The following is a 22558-nucleotide window of genomic DNA, read 5'->3' as shown; positions in this document are numbered from 1 at the left end:
CAGGAGTGCAGGTTACGCCAATTGAAATGCAGCGCCTGCTGTTTGTTCGAGACATGCAAAATCTTGCGCTCCTGTTATTTCTTAAGGGTGTTTTTTTAAAAATCCGCTGATAGTCAATGATTGTTAACAAAAGTAATTCTGGAGGTCCAATTTGCGACCACTTTTTCAAGCATTTTGGGGCGTATTTTAGCAATTACACGTTTAATATTGGTTTCCAAAACATCAAACGTTGCTGGCTTATCCAAATAAACCAATGACTTCATGTATCTCCACAAAAAATAATCGAGTGGCGTCAAATCATACGCACGCGGAGGCAAACTCTTTCAATAAGTCGATTGTTTCGGCCGCAGTATGACAAGTGGTCCATCCTGTTGAAACCACATTTCGTCCACATCCATATCTTGAAGACTTTGCTACAAACATTCATTGATAAAAAAATGAAAAACAACTTTCGGACAATAGAGTAATCCGTATTTAAAAAACAAATCACCTAAAAAAAACATCCGTTAGCTGAGGTGGTTTACGGTGCTTTCACATTAAATTATATGCGTTTTGCACAAAACGGTTACTTTTTAACCGAAAACCTCAAAATGTTCAGTCTTCAAGACTACCTATGAGAAAAAATAACTTTTTGTATCAGTTATGCAACCCTACAATTAAATCAGTTTTTACTTAAGCTAACTAAAAATATGTTCTTATTTGTGTAAGGAGTTTTTTTCCAAGACGAATTCATTTTGATTAAGAGTAAAACTAAAAGAATACAGAAGGATTCTCCTTCCGGAAACCAAATTCCTTATATTTACTGAGAATCAAATTGTAGCGAGAACATTTCTTCTAAAATCATTAGTTTGAACGTTAGTGCCCCTAGGCTTTGGATAATGAACCTACAAACAAAAAAGTTTAGTAAACAAGTCATGCTTTCTGGATCTTTCGCGGATTTCACTCGACTTGAAGTAGACAGTTAGTCATTAGGTGGTTTCAAGCTAACCAATTTATGCCTGGAATTGATTACCAGTTCGAATTAAGACTAGTTCGCGACAAAATCATGCAAAAATACATACGACCTTCTGAAAAATCAGTCTTGAGACGAATCGGTATCTCTATCCGTGCAAAACTAATGGTTTACCATTATAAAACCGTGTGCCAAAATTCGATCTGATTGAAAAAAGTCGATTCTGGTGTTCATTTGGGTGACGTAGCCTAGTTCGTTATGCAATGTTGGAGCTTGGTAGCCCCCACCCTTGATCAGAGTAGCCTAGAACGGAAAAATGACATTTGTGGAGAAATTCAATTGTGTGTCCTAATTTTTGGTTTTCCATACTTGTATGTCCAACACGCAGAAAAATTCGGGTTGTTTAAAACAACAAAACGATTAGTTGTTCATCAAACCAAAGAAAAGTTTTTTTTTTCAAACCAAGATAGCGCAGATTTAAATAAAATATGCTTGGTTTAAATCAGAATATGGTTGTTTAAAAGAAATTTTGGTTGTTTAAACAAAACATTACTTGTCTTCAAGCAATGAGCTCGAAGCCGTAGCGGAGGGATTTTTGAGTTCTTCGGAAAGTCAGAATCATCCCTTCGAAGTCGTAGCGGAGGGATTTTTGAGTTCTTCGGAAATTCAGAATCATCCCTGTTATCTGATTGCGCTGTGCAGTAGTCAAAATTTCTAAGCTAGCGACTGAAATTTTTCGCAAGTGACTTTCAGCCAAAATAATCATCATCGATCAAAAAAATTCACTGATCAAAATATAAAAAATCACTGATAACTGAAACTGACAAGGTAAAGAAAACAAGTTGTGAAAAGTTCACTAGCGAACACCTCCTCGATGACATTTAAGAAAAAAGTTCGAACTTTTTTTTTATCAAACAGAAGATTTTTAGGAAATGAATTTTCATAGCTTTGTCTCACCGTTTTGCAGAATACATGATGAATAAATTCGCTGATGACCAAAAACTGAACTTTCCTGAAAATGTTCAGTACGCGTAGAGTTGTTTTTAGCTCTTGTGAATTGATACTCTGTTGATAAGTGGATTAATAGTGGTGATGTATTCGAAATTTTCTTCAGCAATATCGTGATAGTGGAGTAATATTATCTATGAAAGCTGCAAGTGTTGTGATTAATAATAGTCATGATGATAATAAATCACTAATAGAACGTCAATCACAAAGCATGTTATGCAGCTGATTTAAAAATATTACCAAATTTAGCTTAGTAACAGGTGCGCAGGTTATCGCAACGCTAATTCAACCGCTGTGCCTGCTGTGTGATCGGGACATGCAAAATGCTGCGCTCTTGTTGCTTCTATAAATCCGATTTCATGTTAAATAGCGTTTTATTGGATTTAAACTAAACAGTGCACGAGTGGAAATCAACCAGCTGGACTAAAAACAGCCTCTTGTCACCATTATCACGATTTGGAATATGGAAAAAATATTTCTGTTCATATTGATTACCCTACGTACATCGAAAATAATGACTTAGCGATTCAGTTGCGAATTTCTTCAGTAGATATTTTTATTGATGATCGAACTGATGAATCGTAGTGGAAATTCAGCTTCGAAATATCATCGAGACTCTTCTCGTTTTCGATTATCTCTTTAGCGATATTTCGGTGGGTGAAAATTCGTTATCAAATTGCGCTGACACAAAAAATCACATGTGAACTTCGAGGTTCAGAGTTTTGTGGATGCTTATTTTATGAATGCAAATTTCAGAAGTGATTTTTTTCTAAACATTGAGGTATTTAAGATAATCTATTCAACTGAGTTTAGTTACCAAACATCCTGCTGTTCGAAACATCACTCTTAATTATCTGATAAAGGTTTACTATTTAATGCATTCCTTTGCTTTTTGAAACTAGCAGATTTATTAGAAATTTATCCTTTAATTCATTTTTGAACATTTTTTTTGAAAAAGTTGCAAAGTCCACTTTATAGGTTTCATTACCCACCTATTGACCATTTGAATTCCTCTTCCTATCAAAAACGAGCTAACGCCCAGTGGTGTTTGAAAATCACTGCAATAGAGCTGTATTTTACTGATATTATCAATTCAGATATCTATGAAACCAAGATTCCGATCCAAATGAGATCCAATAACAGACTTTGAAAGACATTGTTCAACCATTTCAACAAAAACCTAAAAGGATCAGCCCCATGGGGTTTGTTCGAGCTATTGATGTGGAACAAGGCAACCAAAATTTCTAATAATCGATATTTTCAACCAAACAGCTCAATCAATCGTCACACTTTTGAATGCGCAGTTGTACGAGAGTCTACTTAGATTGATCTATACTGGGAAGCAACATCGAACACGCGAATCCAAAACATAGACTCTGTTTGCCTTGATTTGTATTTGTCTTGTATCCGACGAAATTATATCAATAGCCCAAATATATGCAATGATCACACCAATTCTGCAATCCGACGGATTTGTGATACGAACGAATCTACACTTTCGTTCGAGTTCGAATTTTGTATTCTTTATTCCGTCCGACTTGTGTGATTCGATCGACTCTCGTTCGGGAACACTTGAAATTTCGAACACTAACCATCAAAGCTGTCAACACTACTTACACGTTCTTTTTATTTTTATATTATTCATTTCTTAGTAAACGAAACCGTCACACTTGTATAAACACATTAGAACGATTTTAAACCGAACAGAAGTAATACGTACGGAAGTCGATCAAGCAATGTTAAAAAATTTAACAACTCGAACGAATGATATTAGTGTTCATACCCAACTCGAACGGAATTGCACATTCGATCGGAATATTTCGAATCGATCGACGTACGGAATAGGGGTGTATATTTATGTGCTTCCTATAGCTTGCTTTATTTAGAATTGGAACAAACTTTTGCTTATATTGTGGCGCTCCTGGTGGACGGATTCGAAAGTTCTTGGCGCCCACGTGTCGAAAATTTTGTCAGCTTCACGTATGATTTTTGACATTCCGCAAATCGACTGTACTTTGTAAACAATCAACATGAAAGCCGAAAGAAGGGAAAAAATTGTGCACAGTTATTTGGAATATCCATTGTGGTCTGCATCTAGTCTAGCTAAACAGCTGAAATTGCCCAGAAATACCGTATGGTGCGTTATCAAACGGTATAAGGAAATATTGACGACGATTCGGAAGCCTCAAGCCAATCGTCGGAGTGGAACTGTCGACCGGAAACTGCGTGGTAATATTTTGAAGACGATTAAGGAAGGAATCAAGTCGTATCGAGCTAGCAAACAGCCAAATCGGACCATAAAACAGAATAGTGTGGTCAAAATTCGTGCTCGGAAACTATATGACCAGGTGCTGACCAAGTTCGACGGATGTCTTCTGATGGATGATGAAACCTATGTCAAGGCTGACTTCGGGCAAATCCCAGGTCAAAAATTTTTCTTGGCAACGGCTCGTGGGGATGTTCCAGCCAAATTTAAATTTGTTTTTGCCGACAAATTTGCAAAATTTATGATTTGGCAGGACATTTGCAGCTGTGGCAAAAAAACGAAAGTTTTCGTTACAAATAAGACAATGACATCGGAACTATACCAAAAAGAGTTTCTCCAAAAACGAATCTTTCCATTCATTCGATCCCACGACCATCCCGTAATGTTTTGGCCAGATTTGGCAAGCTGTCATTACAGCAAAGTGGTTCAAGAATGGTATGCAGAGAAAGGGGCCCAGTTTGTTCCGAAAAACCTTAACCCACCCAACTGCCTCCAGTTCCGCCCTATTGAGAAATACTAGGCAATCATGAAGAGGAGACTCAAGGCAAAAGGAGAGGTTGCCAAAGACATCAATCAGATGGCGACCTGGTGGAATAAGATAGCTAAAACGATGGACGAAGAAGGTGTACGCCGCCTAATGAGTCGTGTTACAGGAAAAAATCGAGAATTCCTTCGAAACCGTGACGAATAATTTTATCCGTATTTTTTTCTTAAAAGTATGAAGAAAACGCTACATTTGTATAAAAAATATCTTGAATTCAATAATAAATAACTGAAATACAGGCAATTGTCTTCGTTCCAATTTTATCTGAAGCAAGCTTTAGTGCCACGGCTTTCGATATTTAAGGCCTGAGGACAGTGGGTCGCGTATAGATTTCGAATTTTCCTCCCTGACTTCCTAAATTCCCTTTGCGTCTGTGTGTTTAGGAACCTTGTTGGGTAGATTTGATTTCTCTCCTCTCCTCTTCTTTTCCCGAACACCACCAGAAAACTAATAAAATGGCGGATGCATTGAAACTGACTTTGTTTTATAGAAAAATACAAGACTTTATTCATATCGCGATAACATATATGTTTTGATGCACTAATCGCATCTAAACTAAATTATCTAGACTTTGTCATGGTGGATTGATGTCTTTAAAGCCGAGATATTGAAAGAACAATTAGAGGTATGCAATTCCGAGTGTTCCAATTTTCAGCAGTTCTTCAGTCAGAAAAAAATACAACACGAGCGGTAAACTCATTGAATCATTCTGAGATTGTCAGGTGGGTTTTTAATTTGAAACGGGAAAGTAGCAAAAAACAAATTACGTCTTTAGCGTACTGTCCTTAGTAGCCCTTAAGATTTTCTTCATCAAGCTTATGTTGAATTCTTACATACATGCAGTTAATTGTATAGCGTTAAGTTTCTCTTGTGAATGTGTAGCATAGCGATTTGTGGTCGCTATTTGGTACTTCCATTCTGCGATTTCGGTTGAAGCGATCAAATTTTTCTCATTATTAATCGAGTTCATCTTGTTTAAATTAACAATTACTTTTAATCACGCAAGATAGCTGCAGATTAATTTTAATCACGCAGGGGTAGCTGCCGATTTCTCAGACGAAAACGACATAACAGCATTTCATCTAAACTCGCATGACACTTAAGATCGAAGCAAACCAGTTAAAGCTTCAAATCGTTTTATAGCACTTTCTGTGACACTTGATGTCTAGCAGCAACCTTTCTCTGACATATTTTATATGAGACTGAAGCTAGAGATTCAGTTCCTGAACTGTTCCAATGAATCGAATCATAAAAGTGAACTGACAGCTCACAGCTCTTTTTGAAAGAACCGCAGCTCATCAGTTCACTCATTTGCTACCCAGTTCGCCGCATTGTGAAGAGGGGAATAAGCTACAAGCTGAACGAATGTTCTGCTCTTGATGAGCGAGTTCTAACCGAGAAAAAATGTTTGCACCAAGTTCCGTTATTTCTAACATGCATGCATCTATCCTTTTTTAACGGTTTGGACGAGACATTATCAGTAAGAAATCTTACCTCTCACGGCGCAAGAAAAGCGGGTCACAAAATTAACTATCAGTTCAATCTAAATGAGCTGATGAGCTGATACATCGAATCGATTCATTTTGGTGAGCTGCTCACCAACATAAGCTGTTTCGCACACCTCTAACTGAAGCTATAAAAATAATTTCGATTATATTTATAGATTCGCGTGCTTCCACAGTTTCGGCTTTGCATTGACTGACCAATCAAAGCGATGCTTCCCAGCTGATACATCGCTTACTCCTTCAAAACCATTGTCTCCGTTAGGGAAATCAAGTAGGCCAGTATTGTGTCTAAGATTTTTAGCAGACAAAATAGGACACAGCTCGCCATTAATCAAAATTACCATCATATAGAATTGAAAATACATGGCTTGATACAGTCGAATCGAAACTTAGAAATATTTGCAATGGGCAGATATTAATAATTGATAAAAAATTGAATGAGGTGTAAGTGTTCAAAACCTGACCACATTTAAATATTTGTATATTTTTGGATTTCTAATTTATATAGAAAACAAAGATGTATTCCACATCAAAATATTTGGTCATTGATACTACACGAGACAATATTATGGTCATTCTTCATTACACCATCAATATTAATGTCAAAAATTCAAGCACCAACAAAAAATGGACTCGTACAGAAGCCGCTAATGACATTTCATGAGACAGCTGGTGTCATTTCAAACCACAGATCCTTGTGTGAAACAAAAAAAAACGTGTTGCATAGTGAACTGACAATACCAACTAAATATGTTCAGATAAAAAAAAAGACAACGATCCGATTATATCAGGCGGGCGACTTTCATCGTTGCATTAGAAATATGACTAATATAAGCTGTCGATTATTTCAATATGATTGCTGCCGGATATCTTTTGTTCAAATTTTAAACTACGTCAGACTGTAGAGTGCCGTTAAAATATACAACCGAGTGCAAGAAATGCGAGACAATAAAACTTTGCTAACAACCAGTGCAAAATAAACGAACTCGTAAAAGCAACATTTAGCATGCATTGCAAAGCTGTCTGGATACATAAATTAGAATAACTTATCGACGACAATTGTTGTGAGTCCACAACGTTGGACTCTGTCGACAGGAGGAGGTCGACGAACAAAACGATTCGATTTTTGCTTTGATGCAACATTTGTTTTGTGGCTAATAGTTTAATCGGGTTAGAAAATAAATGATTTTATCGCTTGTATCTGGCAATCGAATGAAGCCATTCCAGAAGGCGAGTAAACAAATGATACGAGATATCTGCCATTCTCTTACTCATTGTCGCTCGTAGGACGGCGATAACAACGCAATTACGCAGTGCTCAAGGATGAGTGGGTGCAACAGCAAATTAGTTCGTAATCAATGAGTTAATTATACTGCTTCATTTACCATCGCAACCAACGAATGCAAGTGGCACTGTGCTGTTCCGTCGGATTTTCTTTTTCACGGTAAGGAATCAGGGCAGCGGAAGTAGTTTCCCCGTTACAAAGCAACACCACCATCAAATCGATTGTTAGGCATGAATCGCATTGGAAATAAATTAAATTTAATATTTCATTTATCACATTTTGATTCGACATGAGCTGCAATACCAAGTACCCAGGTAACGCGATTGGCAATGCTTTTCCGTCCATTATCAGATAAGAACTTGTGTTTACCTTCCCTTCTGATGGACGCCGTTTCCCGCACCGACCGACCACCACTTTAACGGGGTACTATCTGGACATCGATTGCTCGCATCGATGCACCGTGTGATGTAACTGATGCAAGTCGAGTGCAGCCAACACATCCATAAGTCAACACTACCCGCGTCAATTATTCACTATCGCTGTCTTGCTCGACAGCCGTTCCGGCCTGGTCTTGTTAGACACAACTTGAGTCGTTTGCCGCTTAGCTACTTACATATGTACGTACTATATGCAACGGAGCGCAAGCTGGTGGCATTCATAAGCTATTCTCGGCCTCGATCAATGTCAATGTCTGTTGATGCACTCGGTATGTATTTATATGATATTGAAAATGTTCGCTGCACGGAAAGATTCCACCGGAAAACCGGTTGGAAAGCGAATTGTTCGAGCAGTCAAAAAATTAACACTGTTATCACTGTCTTATTTTGGAACTTGGACCAGGTCCAAAGGTCGGCAAATTTTCAAATGAAGCAAATGTCGTTTGCTCAATCAACGGGCGGTGACGGGGCCAAAGTTTACCAATTCCTAAACCTCGCGCTATCATGAATTATACAATCAACAAACAAGCTGAGACCGAAAAGATTGTTCGCTCGTGTCTAAGAGTCTGTCTCCGCTGACAGCTTATTGATAAGATAATTTAGTAATCAGCGTCCCGTAGGTGTTTTGGCAACTATGGACTGCCGTACAAAGATTTACTAATCATGAAACTGCATAATCGAGGCCCACACTGATGGTCTATCATCGAAGACGAACATGTTCCGCCAATTGCCGAGCTTATCTCAGCTCACAATTCGTTTTGATATCGGGAAATAACCCATTGCAATGTGTTTGTGAAACCATTATCTCGTTTTTGTTTTTCGCTTCTCGAGCAAACATTTTTTTTACGAGCTTCTCGACCGATTAAATAAAACAAAAACAAAATTGCGAACAGTGATTTACTTCGGCACGCATCGCCAGCTGATCTCTCGCAGTTTTCCGCAGTGGGCGGAAAGGACGTGCCCTCACCGGTTTGGCCGTTTTCCTTCAAGGTCTAACCGACCGCATTATTTGATGCGGCATTGATCTTGGCCACCGATCAAAACGTTTTGTGACCGGTAAAAATAGCACTAGAAAACGCGGTTGGCACCCATGGAAACCCCACGGACGGTCTACGATCGGATGCAGTTTCGATGGTGGCCGGTGTCATCGCGGCGGCCGATTGTACTTACGACATTCTCTGGCAGCTTATGTCCAGGTAGGTATTTGACGTTCTCGTGTGTGGTGTTGATGATTTCCGTCAGCTTCTTGCCGTTGATGTCCTCCTCGTACACGTACATTGTGACACGGTCCTCGAAGTTCGGTAACCGCTTGGCATTTACACCGACGATCTTGGCGATCGCCGAACCCCTAGAGAGAAGAAAGATAGAGAAGAATCTGTGAGAAATTCGGTGGAAAAAAGTAGTTTTCTATGTATTTAATTACGAAAAAATGAGGTGAACACTGTAGTTCTATGCATAATTGTCTCAAATCCTATGGGATTTTCTAGAGGTATAGGACAATTATAATTGGAACGGCAGGAACACAGGATCTAACAGATTCAATCTTGAAAATAAAGAATTTTTTTTAACTAACTTCCCATTTCAAAGCTAATAAAGAATAATTCTAATTGTGATTTAGACCAGGGTTCTATTCAGCGAGTATAAGTTTATTTAGGAAACACACCTTAGAATGAAATTTCATAGCCATACAGTAGGTTGCATGACAATCTTATTTATGCTTTGTACGTGCATAACCTTTGCATTTTAAATACTGAACAAAAGTCACCGATTTTTCATGGCATCAATCATAGTAAGGCGCCGTTTTTTTTTCTAACCGGATTTGGCGTCGGCTCACTACTCGAAGCGATTGTTGGAGGAGATGGAGCGGCTGAATATCGATTTGGTACCCAAGTCGGCAAACTCGCTAAACGTCCCTCAGTTGCGTTTCACCAAGAATTTCTGGCCCACTCTGAACTCCACCAATTTTGTCGCAAAAACTAAGGAGGAATTAATGAATAAAACTCAAGAAGGAACTTAAAAGCGTGTCTTCGCGCTTTTTTTCGTTCCGGTTACACGGAAAACCCTCCAATAAAATAATTACGATCTCGCAATTTTTGATTTTTGCTGTCGTTGTTTTAACTAATAATTAGTTGATTCAACCAATTTGCTATTTGATTTGCACATATTGAAGTAGTTGAAAAATATGTTATTTTTAGTACTATCTAATGTCAAAAACAGCACAAAGCAAAACAAAAATCGCAATGGAAAATCAACCATTACTTTAGTTGAAATTCAAGCGCGTTTCTTAAACATTTTCATGCAAACGAAATTCGGTTATTATACGTTTGTAAAACTCGTGAAGAGTAACTTTTGAATGATAGTAAATTAATGTTTATCATAACACTAGTTGTCAGAATATTAATGTGATGATAAATTATCTACATCTTTACTGCTCTGGTGTTACAAGAAGAAACGATTGATATATAGTAGTGCTATGCACAGAACTGATAGCCGTTAGAGATATTGCAATTAACAAAACGTGTTTAACCAAAACTAGAACCCAGTGAATTGTATGCGCTTGAATTTTGGTCTTAAAATCAACTTGTTTCTCCATCGTGAAATGCATGTTAATGAATGAGCATCATGTTATCTTCAAGTCATGTACAAAGATTGTATGAACAAAGTGATTAAATTGAAAATGTTTAATATTCATTCATATCATCTGTTGAAACTGTAAGTTGCAATGACTCAAAAAATAAAAATCAGTTCATTCGGTTCGACTTTTTGTTCGTACACACTTAAATTTTTTAGCTGAGTCTCGGCAAAAAAAAATGCCGAGATTCGCACAGCTGAGGAATCAGTAATCATCTTGGCAAAAATTAAAATTACTGAACTTCTCGGCACCCTCAAATTTGACAAACGTCAAATATTGCCGAAATCGTCAGCAGAAGTTTTACTGTTTGTTCAGTTAAACTTTCGCTGAGTATTCAGTAACGCAATGAAAAAAAAAGAAAAACGATAAAATAAATTACTGAATCATCAGTAATTAAAAAGTTAACCGATTAATTTAATTCGTGATTTGTCAACATTATAAACAGGCCGTTTGGGATCAAAAATTTATTTTATTTACACTTAAAGGAGACTTACAATTTTTTTGCCGGTAGTGCAAAGAGGCCTTTTATTCTACCTGAAAACAAATGGCAAAAAATAATTTAAAAAAAATTGTCGGAAGGCTCGCATTCAATACCGAATACTGTATAAGCCATGCAAAGATCATTGAATGTTGACAGTATTCCCGGTCCCGCGGGAATTACTACATCTTTCCAAATTAGAGAGCAGTCTCCTTCGCCTAATTCCTCAGACATCACTACTAATAGCGACGCTTCCGGACGCGGCCACTTTGAGTCGAGCTGGAAATATGAAAATAAAAATAGGTTTTTATATATTGAGTTAACTTCCAAAAATTCCATGATAACTTTACGACAATAGAAATAAGCAATAGAAGTTGCTTTCTATATTAAAAAGAATGTGTTGCAATCGTACTTACTGAATAGATCGTAGATTCTTACGTCTTCCTTACTAACAGTTTCTCAAATATTCATTTTTTCACTAGAAAATTTCACCAGAAAATAACCGCGCAATGCGAAGCAAAAATGTAACGCGGCAAGAAATGACAGCTGGCGTTCTGAATTTCGGAAAAAGCTAGCGCATATTCCGAAATCTCGGCAAACGTAACTGCTGATGTCGGCATATCTGTTGTTTTTTGATAAATTCAGCAAACAATTATGCCAAATTTCGGCAAAATGAAGAATTTTACCGAAGTATCAGTGAATGCATTTAACGAAGCTCAGAAACATGCGTACTGATTACTGAGTAATCAGCAAAGTTAGGTGTTGCTGATCAGTTTCGGCATTTTATTATGCCGAGCTCTAGAAATGGTTTTAAGTGTGTTAGTAATATAGTGGTCACAATAAGAAAGTTTCGTTGAGACCATCACTTCTAGAAGACAGTATATTAAAAACAAAAATAAAAATGGTTTCAATGAATAATTCCTTTCATATAAAGCAAGGGCAGAGAAAGGTTTTATCATACCGATAGATGGAAGGTAATATCTTAACACACCGAATTTTCTTTTAAAAAATCACAACGTATATTAATAAGTAATATTTTATTGTCATTCAAAATCAATAATTTCGCTTAAGTTGAAATAACTAATCATAATATCTAAAACAACTAAAACCGAGTTGTTCTTCAACTCACATAACTGTTAAATCAAAAACAAGGTCGGTTGTTGTAACTAAAATCCTTATTGAAATTTAAAGGTGTGTGTCTTAACTAACTGACAGCATCTTTTTTAACCAAAATTTTTGTTATTTCAACCATCGTTTCTGTTGATCGAAAAACAAAAATGACAGTTTAGAAAAAACAACAATCGATTAGTTGTACCAAATTTTAACCAATTAAATTCAAAAAAACAACTAATATTTTGGTTGCTTCACGATCGCATAGCTGCCGGAAGGCCGCTCGCAAGAGGGTAGAATTTTTTGCAAGTAAGCTTGAATAATTACCTTTCATTGGGAATTTATCAAATTTGTCTTATATTTGTCTTAGCTTTTTTATCGCCATCCCAAACAAGCTAATTCAGAGCAAAATTAAATCTAGATCATATAGGCATGTAAAGCGAATGACCCATTAACTAGTGAAACCATCATTTTCAAATCTGTTAAATATGAGAATGGAAGCTACGTTGTTGATAAAAATTCTAAATGAATTAACTTATTTATTAGCTAACTAATGTAGAATTTTAGAGGCGTTGAAAATATTTTTAATAAAGAAAAAAAACCTTTTTTAATCCACCTAGTGGTGTAATGATGCTTTTCTCATATTACTTATGTTCCCAAAAACATTACTAGAAGAATCTGTCAAGTTTTTTTTTTCAAACTTGAATAAAATCAAATACTTTCTTTGGTATAAATTACCACCACCTTTTCAATTTGTAAAGAATTATGTCAAGTTAACATAGATTTAAATGTGGCAACCCTGCACGCTGTACAAAATTGAACAGAGCACGCTGTGTGTTGGGCGGTGGTGTTTTCAGATTCTGAACCTGCACGTATTGATGCGTACCGGTTTTGCATCATTTTGTTCGACAGTTTGAAAGTTTTTATACTCATTGCCCTATAATTTCAGAGCCGGAAGTCGGATCTGGATGAAATTGCACAGTATCTTTAAAGACACTGAGAGTTTTAATTTGAATCATGATTTGTGGATATCGGTTTAACCGTTGCTGAGAAATCGAAGTGAGTGTCGTTTTTGGAGCTTTCCTTCACTATTACCGGTGCGACAGGAAGCGGAAACCTGGCACTAGTAGTCCCAAAGTAGATTTATATATCCACCAGCCAACAAGGTTTGCAACTTGTTTCGCCAAATTCACATGAAATTGAAAATTTTCACTAATCGCACTGTAATTCCAGAACAGGAAGTCGGATTTGGATCAACTTTTCGGGGATTTTTTAAAGAATTCTAAGACATCTTAGTTTGTGAAAATCGAGTCATAAATTTCCGAGAAAATTGATTGCGCATTTTCTCATAGATTTACACATATTGCCTCTTAATTCCGGAACAGGAAGTCGGATACAGATAAAATTCAATAGCAATCTATGGGACAGTAAGACTTTTCATTTGAAACTGAATGTGAAAATCGGTTCAGTCATCTCCGAGAAAATCGAGTGACATTATTTGTCACATACACACATACATACATACATACATACACATACACACGCAGACATTTGCTCAGTTCGTCAAGCTGAGTCGAATGGTATATGATATTCGGCCTCGGTTTAAAAGTCGGTTTTTACTGCGATTGCATAACCTTTCTATATGAAAAAGGCAAAAATACAGTGTTGTGTACGAGACACGACCGATCATAATAACATTAAAAATGCAATTTTGAAACTCTTTCATCAACAGATTTAAATTTTAAATAATTGTGAAACACTAACTTTACTCATTATTTTTACGTTTCGTCTTTGACTCATCAGTGCAGAGCAGTTCAAATTGAACTGCTTAGTGCTAAACTCGGCAGAAAGCGAACTGCTCTGCACTGATTTGAACTGCTCTGCACTGATGAGTCAAAGACGAAACGTAAAAATAATGAAAACGGTTATGTGCCCTAGCACAAAATTTGGCTAACCCCTAAATGACCATACCTGCATCGGCCAGAAATAGTCGAAAACACGTTTTCGTTCGGCACGTCAGAAAAGACATTGCACTCCGTTGCAAAACAAAAAGTGTTCTGTAAGTAGCAGAAACTTTACGTCTGCTTAGCGGTTCAAATTGAACTGCCGAGTTTAGCACTAAGCAGTTCAATTTGAACTGCTCTGCACTGATGAGTCCAAGACGAAACGTAAAAATAATGAAAACGGTTATGTGCCCTAGTACAAAATTTGGCTAACCCCTAAATGACTAACTTTACTCATATATCATCGTCAACTGCGTTCAAGAGCGTTTTCTGCAACCCATAGCTGCCGGATCACACGCATATTTTTAAAACAATAATTTTACTATTGGCAATCCAAAAAATATATTGTAATTCAATTCGATTTTCTGTGTTAAGCATTAAGACGTTTCTATTGACAATCCACCCCCATAATTTTTTGCTGGCCGGGCGAGAGAAGCTAACATTGTGGTAACCCTAGCAACCCAATCGCTCACCGGTGAAGCGAATTGCAATGCAGTGAACACTCACACAAACGAACACATATTTGGCATACAGCGCCACACTGTACACATGTTGAATGTGGCAAATCCATCAACAAATTACCGAGATACAAGCGTTTCAAATTAGGTTCCGAAAATCTATCGCCAAAAGTTCTGAACTGACTGGCTAGTTCCCGTAGAATCAACAGATTCAATATACTTAAGCGAACACGGTGTGCACACCACAAAAAGCAAGCATCTAGCGAGCAACAAGCTACCTGTTTCATAAGCGGCTGGCGACCGATTGAAGTTAAAATTTGAAGATGGCATATATTTATAGATTCCCTTTTGTGCGAACGTTCATGCGATGCAGAAGGGAACGATACTTTTTCTTGCATGACGTGAATACTTCCTATACCGAACGAAACAGATCTGCTACTATATGAAATTCTAGGTGCAGACCAATGATCGAAACCGTCGGCTGCGCACGAAAAATCAATAGGATGACATCATATGCCCTGCTGTGATTGGTCAGTGAAAACATAGGTCGATTCTAACCAATTTTTCAATAGTATGCAATTGAAATACTGAAACGATGTTGCGAATCACTTGGTTGTTTAAAATAATATCAAGCCATCAATAAATGACTGTGTTATTAACGTTCAAAATTATGACAGAAGAAGGTTGCGCGGCTACTTTTCTAATTTTTAATTTCCGGCTCCGTATAGTGAAGAGTAAGGCATTTTTAATGCCTAAAACAGGTTTTCGTACTTGTATTTGCTCGTAAGCCTCACAGTTAGCTCCATCATATCAATTAATTGGATTCTCATTGAATTTTGAGATCTAATAAAATTTTTATTCTGGAAACTCTTTGTTTTATGAGTTTCCAGAAAACGCGGTAAAATTTCCAAACAGGTCAGCAAGTTGTATTTTACATGCGTTCGGGCGTTGATTTAAATGCGCACGATAAAAGCCAAACACAAGATGAGGCGAACAGTGCAGGGCTTAAAAATTGAAGCAACAAATGTTAACAAAAGAGTTTCATCCTCTGTGCCATTCACACATATTCGTATGTCGGGTAAAATTCACATCACAACCCAAGCCAGGAGAACTGCTTCGTTCGTTCATTAGTTCATGAATATGTTCGCCAGGTGATGACTTGGCTTCATGAGGTTAACATTTGATGAATGGTTTTCATATTGAAGATGCTTATGAGAAAACTAGATTCAACACTTTTAGTTCCGATGAATATTAATTTGAAGAAGATTGCTTGTGTTTCTAGGATATATACACAGTGTAAACTCCAAAGAAACAATCTGATCATTTTTGAAATGGGCTCGAATGCAAAATTTATGCTAAACAATGTTTAAAATATTTTTGAAATGTGATCAGAATTGGTTTAGGAGTGCAAACATTATGTTCAAAAATGATTTCGGTAAACCTACACTGAAAAAACACCATAAAAATTGCCTATATGACCTTGCTTCGCGTCTTGGAGCACACCGTGAAGCAAACGTCTTCATTCTCGTACAGTTTAAAGGGAGCGAGCCCTTCATTCCACTGCATTGCCATGGATTGCTTAGTGCATGTGTTAACTGAGAATGAGAGCACAAGCTATTTACCAAGCAAGGGAACAGGTCTGCTCAGTTGCATATACTCAATCTCACGTATCCAGTTTCTCTCTAATATAGATTCGTTCGTTTGAGGATTCACAATACAAGCCCTTGAACAGTGTTTATGGTCGTGATTCGCGTGTATGATGTTCTTAAAAATATTTACACATGAGCTAAGGGCATTGTACTGTGAATAAGGATTATCAAAAGTTGTACTCGTACAGTTGCTCAGTAATGATGTATGTATTGTAATATTTAATAGAGAAAATTTATTGAACTGTCAATAGCTCGAGTAGCATTTTTGAATCTAAACTAATCAGTGTTGCAAAACAAAATGAGGCTTTAGAATATATTACATTTTTCTACCAAGTATTTGTCTTCCGTACGTTCCGGGTGAATGAGGCTTCTAATTGTCTATATAAGAATGGGATCGTTTCATTTCGTCGGAAGCCATTTAGCCAAAGGACATTACGCCGAAATCTGTTGTGCAGGAAGAGTAGTTTCACCGAATTACTACATTGTATTGAAAATTTCTACAAAAAATAAATATCATCTAATTTTTAAATATGACAAAACGGCCGTAAAAGTAATGTAGTATCGAATCCGAGTCTAGCGGTCTGTCAAATAAGAACGGCTATTTATTGTCCGACGTTTCGATTATGATGATTTTGTTTTCATGATTTTCGGAGTTGTTATTACGTGTTATTATTATTACGTATTTGAACTGTTTTTGTTCTTATTTATGAGACCGCTTGAGCCGAATACATCACATTATTAATAAAAATAAACCATTCCTAATCCAGTTGGTGGTGTGACGATGCCTTTCTCTTGCTATTTAAATAGTCTCAATAAAATATTTGCAATATTTTAACCTCGGTCATTAGTATTGTGAGCTTATCAAATAACCTAAAAGCAGGTTTCAAACGAGTCTAAGTCTTTCGAAATTGATTCTTTCATCTCCGAGAAAGTTTGTTTCGAGATTCGTTGAGTCATTTGTAAGTAAATTCAGCCGAAGAACAATGTGCGGCTAGTCGGTTACGTCACTTATACTATTATATCTTCAGAACCAGTAGTCACAACCATTTGATTTTCGAACTTTATACACAATTCAATAGAAGCTTTCAAACGAACCTAAGCTTGATAAAATTGGTTGAGCCATCTCTGAGAAAATTCTAATACCTTTCTATAGAGAAACGCAAAAATCAATTTCTGGCTCTTCATAAAAAAAAATAATTTTGTCTCCTAGATAAATGATGTGGCGCAAGCTGGCTGGGCGTGACTTAGTTAGGTCTCTGAACAAGCGATAGCAAGATCGGACGGCAAAACTAAAAAGCAAAGGAAAAATACTGCAAATATTTGTCTGGAAGATACACCGCAGTAAATAATAACCAGGGGAACGTTCCACTTGAGCCAATTTTTTCTGTTCCCCGATAATAAAGTAAACTAGCTTGCCTGTAAAATTCATTCCTAGGATCATGAGTCACCTTGAAAATCCAATCAAATAAGTATTCTTTCTAAATTACACACGGGGAAAATAATTTTTCCGTTATTTTTGAAATAGAAAATATTTCAGATGAACGTTTTTAGGTCAATAAAACCGGCGTGAGATCATAATTTTTAATTTTGCTCCGTTACAAAAGAAATCGACGTAATGACCCTTTTTGATGAAATGCCCTTTTCGGCGAGACGGTTCTCAGTGAAATGTCACGCACCTATAAAATAGAAACGATATTTGTAAAATTGAACCTTTTTTCACACAGAGCTCATAAATTTGAAGGAAATTAATCCGACAATTGATTGTCCTGCGTTAAAAATCCTATCCGAATGCTTTGCGAGAAGTAAACGACAATTCTATTCATTTTTCTGTTCACTTTCTCTGATAGTTTTCAGCTAACTCTTTTTAACTTGATGAAACTTGAACTACTCTAGACACCGTTTATTGGAAGTATATAAAAATATTCAAAGACGTAATAACACTGTCACTTTATTATAGAGGAAGGTCAAAATATCTTCCAAGCTTACGTTCTTGACTACTATTTCATTTCATCCAAAAAATCAAAATATTTCAAAGGAGAAACTCAGTATAGTGTAAAAATTCATTTCTATCCTGGCTACTTCCTTCGATAACATGTGTATGAATTCTTCTATACGATGATTTTAACAGACTCAACGTAAAGCGAAGTCACTGTATCCATCAAGGACAAAAAAGGGGTATCTGGCGACTGAAACCATCTTATTTTGTGAAAGACATACATTGGATAGGACACCTTCATATTCATGAGTGATGAACAAGGACGTGAAAAACAAATTCTTTTCGCTACACATTTTACTGCACTTCCCACTCTTTCGTTCTGGCAGCGTAAACAACTTTTTCGAGCAAATCACTTTTGGTTTCTTCTTCTGCTGTCAGGATAAAAACGTAGTAAGAAAATTAAACCAAAATCTATTGTAATCCTCAACAAACGAACAAAAAATCCAACACAATCAAGTATTGTGTGTTCAACAATAGAATATTACACATGGTTATTTCTATAGCCCTCTTATCAGCCCTTTACTATTCTGTGACCAAGTTTACGTAACCTTGCCCTGCAAGACAGTGCCTCATTACCAGTTTGGTTCGGTGGCAAGCTGTCCACCTCCGTTAGCAGCTGTAGCAAATGATTAAGTAATGAAAGACCACCACTACTTACCAGTTTCCGGATCCGACAATACAGACGCGAACCTTATCTGCCATGATTATTGCTAGTGAACGAAACAATCTCGGGAACGCGATAATCTAGTAGACTGTAGCCAAACAACTCCCGATGGCAACTGTCGCGGTTATGGCAACTGTAGCAAAACAAAAAGCACCTTAACTATTGAAAATCGCGAAATGATCAAGGCTACGAAAACCGAAACGAAATCCCTTATATAACGTCAACGAGACACGATTATTTTGCTCTCCTAGCGCGCGAGATGTTACTTTTTTTTTGTTTTTGTGCAACTTTAACACATCACACCACCATCGATGAAGGTGAGGCCAGGAAGGATTTTGATGACAAACAATATCGACCACTTGAGAAAAACCTTAATTTTGTACTGGCACAGATGAAGAACCACAGCCGACTGATGAAAACAGCGAACGGTGAAGTGCTATAGTTCACAACACCATTCAACTCAACAACATTCGCGTCATCATAAACAAGCACTGGTGAGAGAGTGTCGTGAGAGTGATAACAACAGATGAGCGAGCAAATCTGACAACGTAAATATAGCTGAATTTTAGAGATGTGAAGCGTTTCCAGCAATAGGGAAGGAAGCCTAATTTTTTTCATTCTAATCGCACTTATTTTTATCCTCTAATATTCTTAGAGATAACACAAGCGGTTCAGACTTGTTATTGTGACTCAAGGCACTGAATTAAGGGAGTACAATAATAACGTTGGAAAATTCTTATACTGAGTGCCAATATGTTTATTCTATATTGGACTAAAAAAACAGAAGCTTTTATGTTCCATAGGAGAAAGAGAAACCTTGAAATTTCTACTAATCTCGGAAGTCAATCCTTTGTAACCTCAAGCCGTCTGTTTTGTAACCTTGATAACTGACCAAAGTTCTCCGAATTGGCGAAATTTCGGGTGGTTGGTTGAGTGTTTTTTTTTCGATGTAATCCACCTTGTTACCATGATACGACTGTCGTCAGTACTACTTTAAAACTTTCCGATTGGTAGCTGTGGTCAGAACTCCACAGTTCATTAATAAAAATCGTATTATTTCAAACATTTGCTCTTTTTAATCATAAAACTCTTATTTCGGCTGAATCGCCGATGGCACAATAGACAATACAGTATATCATTTCGATTTGAGCAAATATGAAACCGTTTGTTAGCAGTAAATTATTCATCAACATTGATTTTGAAGCGGAATCGCAGACGAACGAACCTATCGAACGGTAATTTTAACACCAACAGAAAGAGAAAGTTTTTCGTTTTGCTTTTCTTCAGAGCTAGGCATTAGAATTGCTGGAAAAACCGACTATCGACTCAGCTCGACGAGATCGGAAAATGTCTTAGGCTCGTTTGAAAACTAGTATTGTGGCATTGATTAAGTTCGAAGTTTTTAACAAGCCTAGGCTCGTTTGAAAGCTATTGTTAGGTCATTGATCAAGTTCGAGGATTTGCTATGTTTGATGCATGTTATTGGGTAACATTGAATAATTGTCAGAAAAGTTCTTAGAACTTAGAAAACTCTTAGAAAAGTTCTTAGAACTTAATAACAGTTATTGGCAGCATTGTAATTGAAATAAAGGAATGTGATTTAAAACCTCAGTTTTAATTCCTGACAACACAGAAAGTTACCATTTTGGATTTGAAAATAACCCAAAACGTTACTTTCGGACATCAATTCAACGGGCATGAACCGTTCCACAAATGAAAATATTGTAACAATTTGCTTTGATAAATTGGAAATCTCAAGTGACTTCCACTAGTGACGTGAAAAATCAATGTTTGAAACCTTCTCGTTGAACCCACTCCAAAATACCCATATGTAGAGATTTGAAATAGTATCGACAACAATGATCATTCGCATCCGCTTATCAAGCTGGTTGACGTGCTCTCATTGAATTATTAGGAAATATACCTGTATTTTTCGATAATTTTTTCAGAGCTGATAAAAAGATCAACTAGCACTTAGCACCTAATGTAATGTTCATCCAAAAAAATATAAAACATCTCCTAGTTATAAGTGTTAAAAATTAAGCTTATTCTGAGCCTACTTTGTTAATACAGCGTTGTCTGCGCTAGTAATCTAAATTAATAGCGAATTGCAGTGCAGTTAACATCCACACACCGCACTGTCGCAGTCTATCGACTATCCAGTAAACGAACTTTTAGTTTTGTCTTCAACTCGCTACTACCAGCATACAGCGCAGCCAAAGGTTCAATGAGGAAAAATTCATAGATTCCTCTTTGTGCGAAAGTTCATGCTTCCTAGAACGATGCTTTATTTTCTTCTGCATAACGTGAAGGCTCCCTATACCTATCGAAGCAGATTTGCACCTTAATACAATTCGAGGTGTAAGCAACGATCGAAACCATCGGCTATGCGAGAGAAATCAAACGCATGACATCATGATGGCATGCAGTGATTGGTTCGTGAAAACGTAGATTAAATCATAATGAAAATGAGTCACCAGAATAGTACTCAAGATATTCTCATTGGAAAATAAATTGGATTAGGAATATATTTTCCTACAAGTATTGTAAAAGTTAGCTGCATTAAGTTGCATATTTCGCTCCGGCACAAGGTTTCCCAGGTAAAAAAAGGCAAAATGATGTATAACTAATTATTCCAAATAAATATGCATAAAAAAATAACTCGAAACAAGTTATGATTAGAAAACTAGTAGCCATACAAGGTTGCCATAATTCAATAACTAAAACCAACTTTGAAAAGGCCTAAAAAGGTTCCATCGAGTTCCACTTAGATTATTTTATAGCATTAGGCATATCTTTTCCTATATATTTTGAAAAAATCAGCTGCATAAAGTTGCATATTTCGCTTCGATGCAAGGTTTTATTTTAGGTAAAAAAGGGTAAAATGTATATCTTTGCCAGGAAAGAACAAACATTCAAAATCGCATGACACAAGATCAGAGCATACCAATTAAGCTTCAAATCGCTATCGCTTACTCCTGCAAAACCGTCGTCTACGTTGGGGAAATCCGGTAAACCGGAGATTTTTAGCAGGCAAAATAGGACACTGCTAGCTATTAATAAACATGTCAATGATATACAATTGAAAACACTTGGTTTTGAACATTCAAATCAATACGTCGAAATAGGGTGACAGAGGTATTTTGGCCACTTCATATATTTTGGTCCACTTAACAAATTTTTTGGATTTGATCGATGTTAAGTAACCCATGTTGCATCATAATCACATTAAATTAGCTATTGCGGAACGATTTTTTTCAAATATATCACAACATTATGGTGGATATTTTTACAAAGTGGGCCAAAATAAAATTAATCCTAAAGTGGGCCGAAATACCTCTGTTACCCTATTTCCAATCAACTGGTGAAATAATATTTCTGATTGAAATTAAACTGACTGAGCTGTAAGTGTTTCAAAGCTGACCAAATTTGTACGCGTATTTACCCTTGAATTTCTAATTTGCACTCCTATATCTCGGTTGATTTTCCAGAAGGCCGTAACAGCAAGTGACAGTTTCTCTTTGTACTCTCTCTCTCTCGATTATTGTGATGTGATCTAAAAAGATTTTCT

General features: G+C 36.7%; 1 protein-coding gene across 2 annotated transcripts in view; it reads right to left on the bottom strand.

Moving 5' to 3' along the window:
- LOC131439397 (glycerol-3-phosphate dehydrogenase [NAD(+)], cytoplasmic) overlaps positions 1-19414 on the bottom strand; it is a 36563-nt gene extending 17149 nt beyond the window's left edge. For both annotated transcript variants that reach the window (XM_058610347.1, XM_058610346.1), the window contains exons 1-2: positions 18982-19414; positions 9168-9345 (exon numbers count right to left, since the gene is read on the bottom strand). In XM_058610347.1, the coding sequence (XP_058466330.1) occupies positions 9168-9345; positions 18982-19025 (222 nt within the window). In that variant the 5' untranslated portion in view covers positions 19026-19414. The remainder of the gene's footprint in view (positions 1-9167; positions 9346-18981) is intronic.
- Positions 19415-22558: the final 3144 nt, after the last annotated feature.

The sequence above is a fragment of the Malaya genurostris genome, chromosome 3 (genome assembly GCF_030247185.1).
Source record: "Malaya genurostris strain Urasoe2022 chromosome 3, Malgen_1.1, whole genome shotgun sequence".
NCBI lineage: Eukaryota > Metazoa > Arthropoda > Insecta > Diptera > Culicidae > Malaya > Malaya genurostris.
This window is presented reverse-complemented; position numbering and strand designations above follow the sequence as displayed.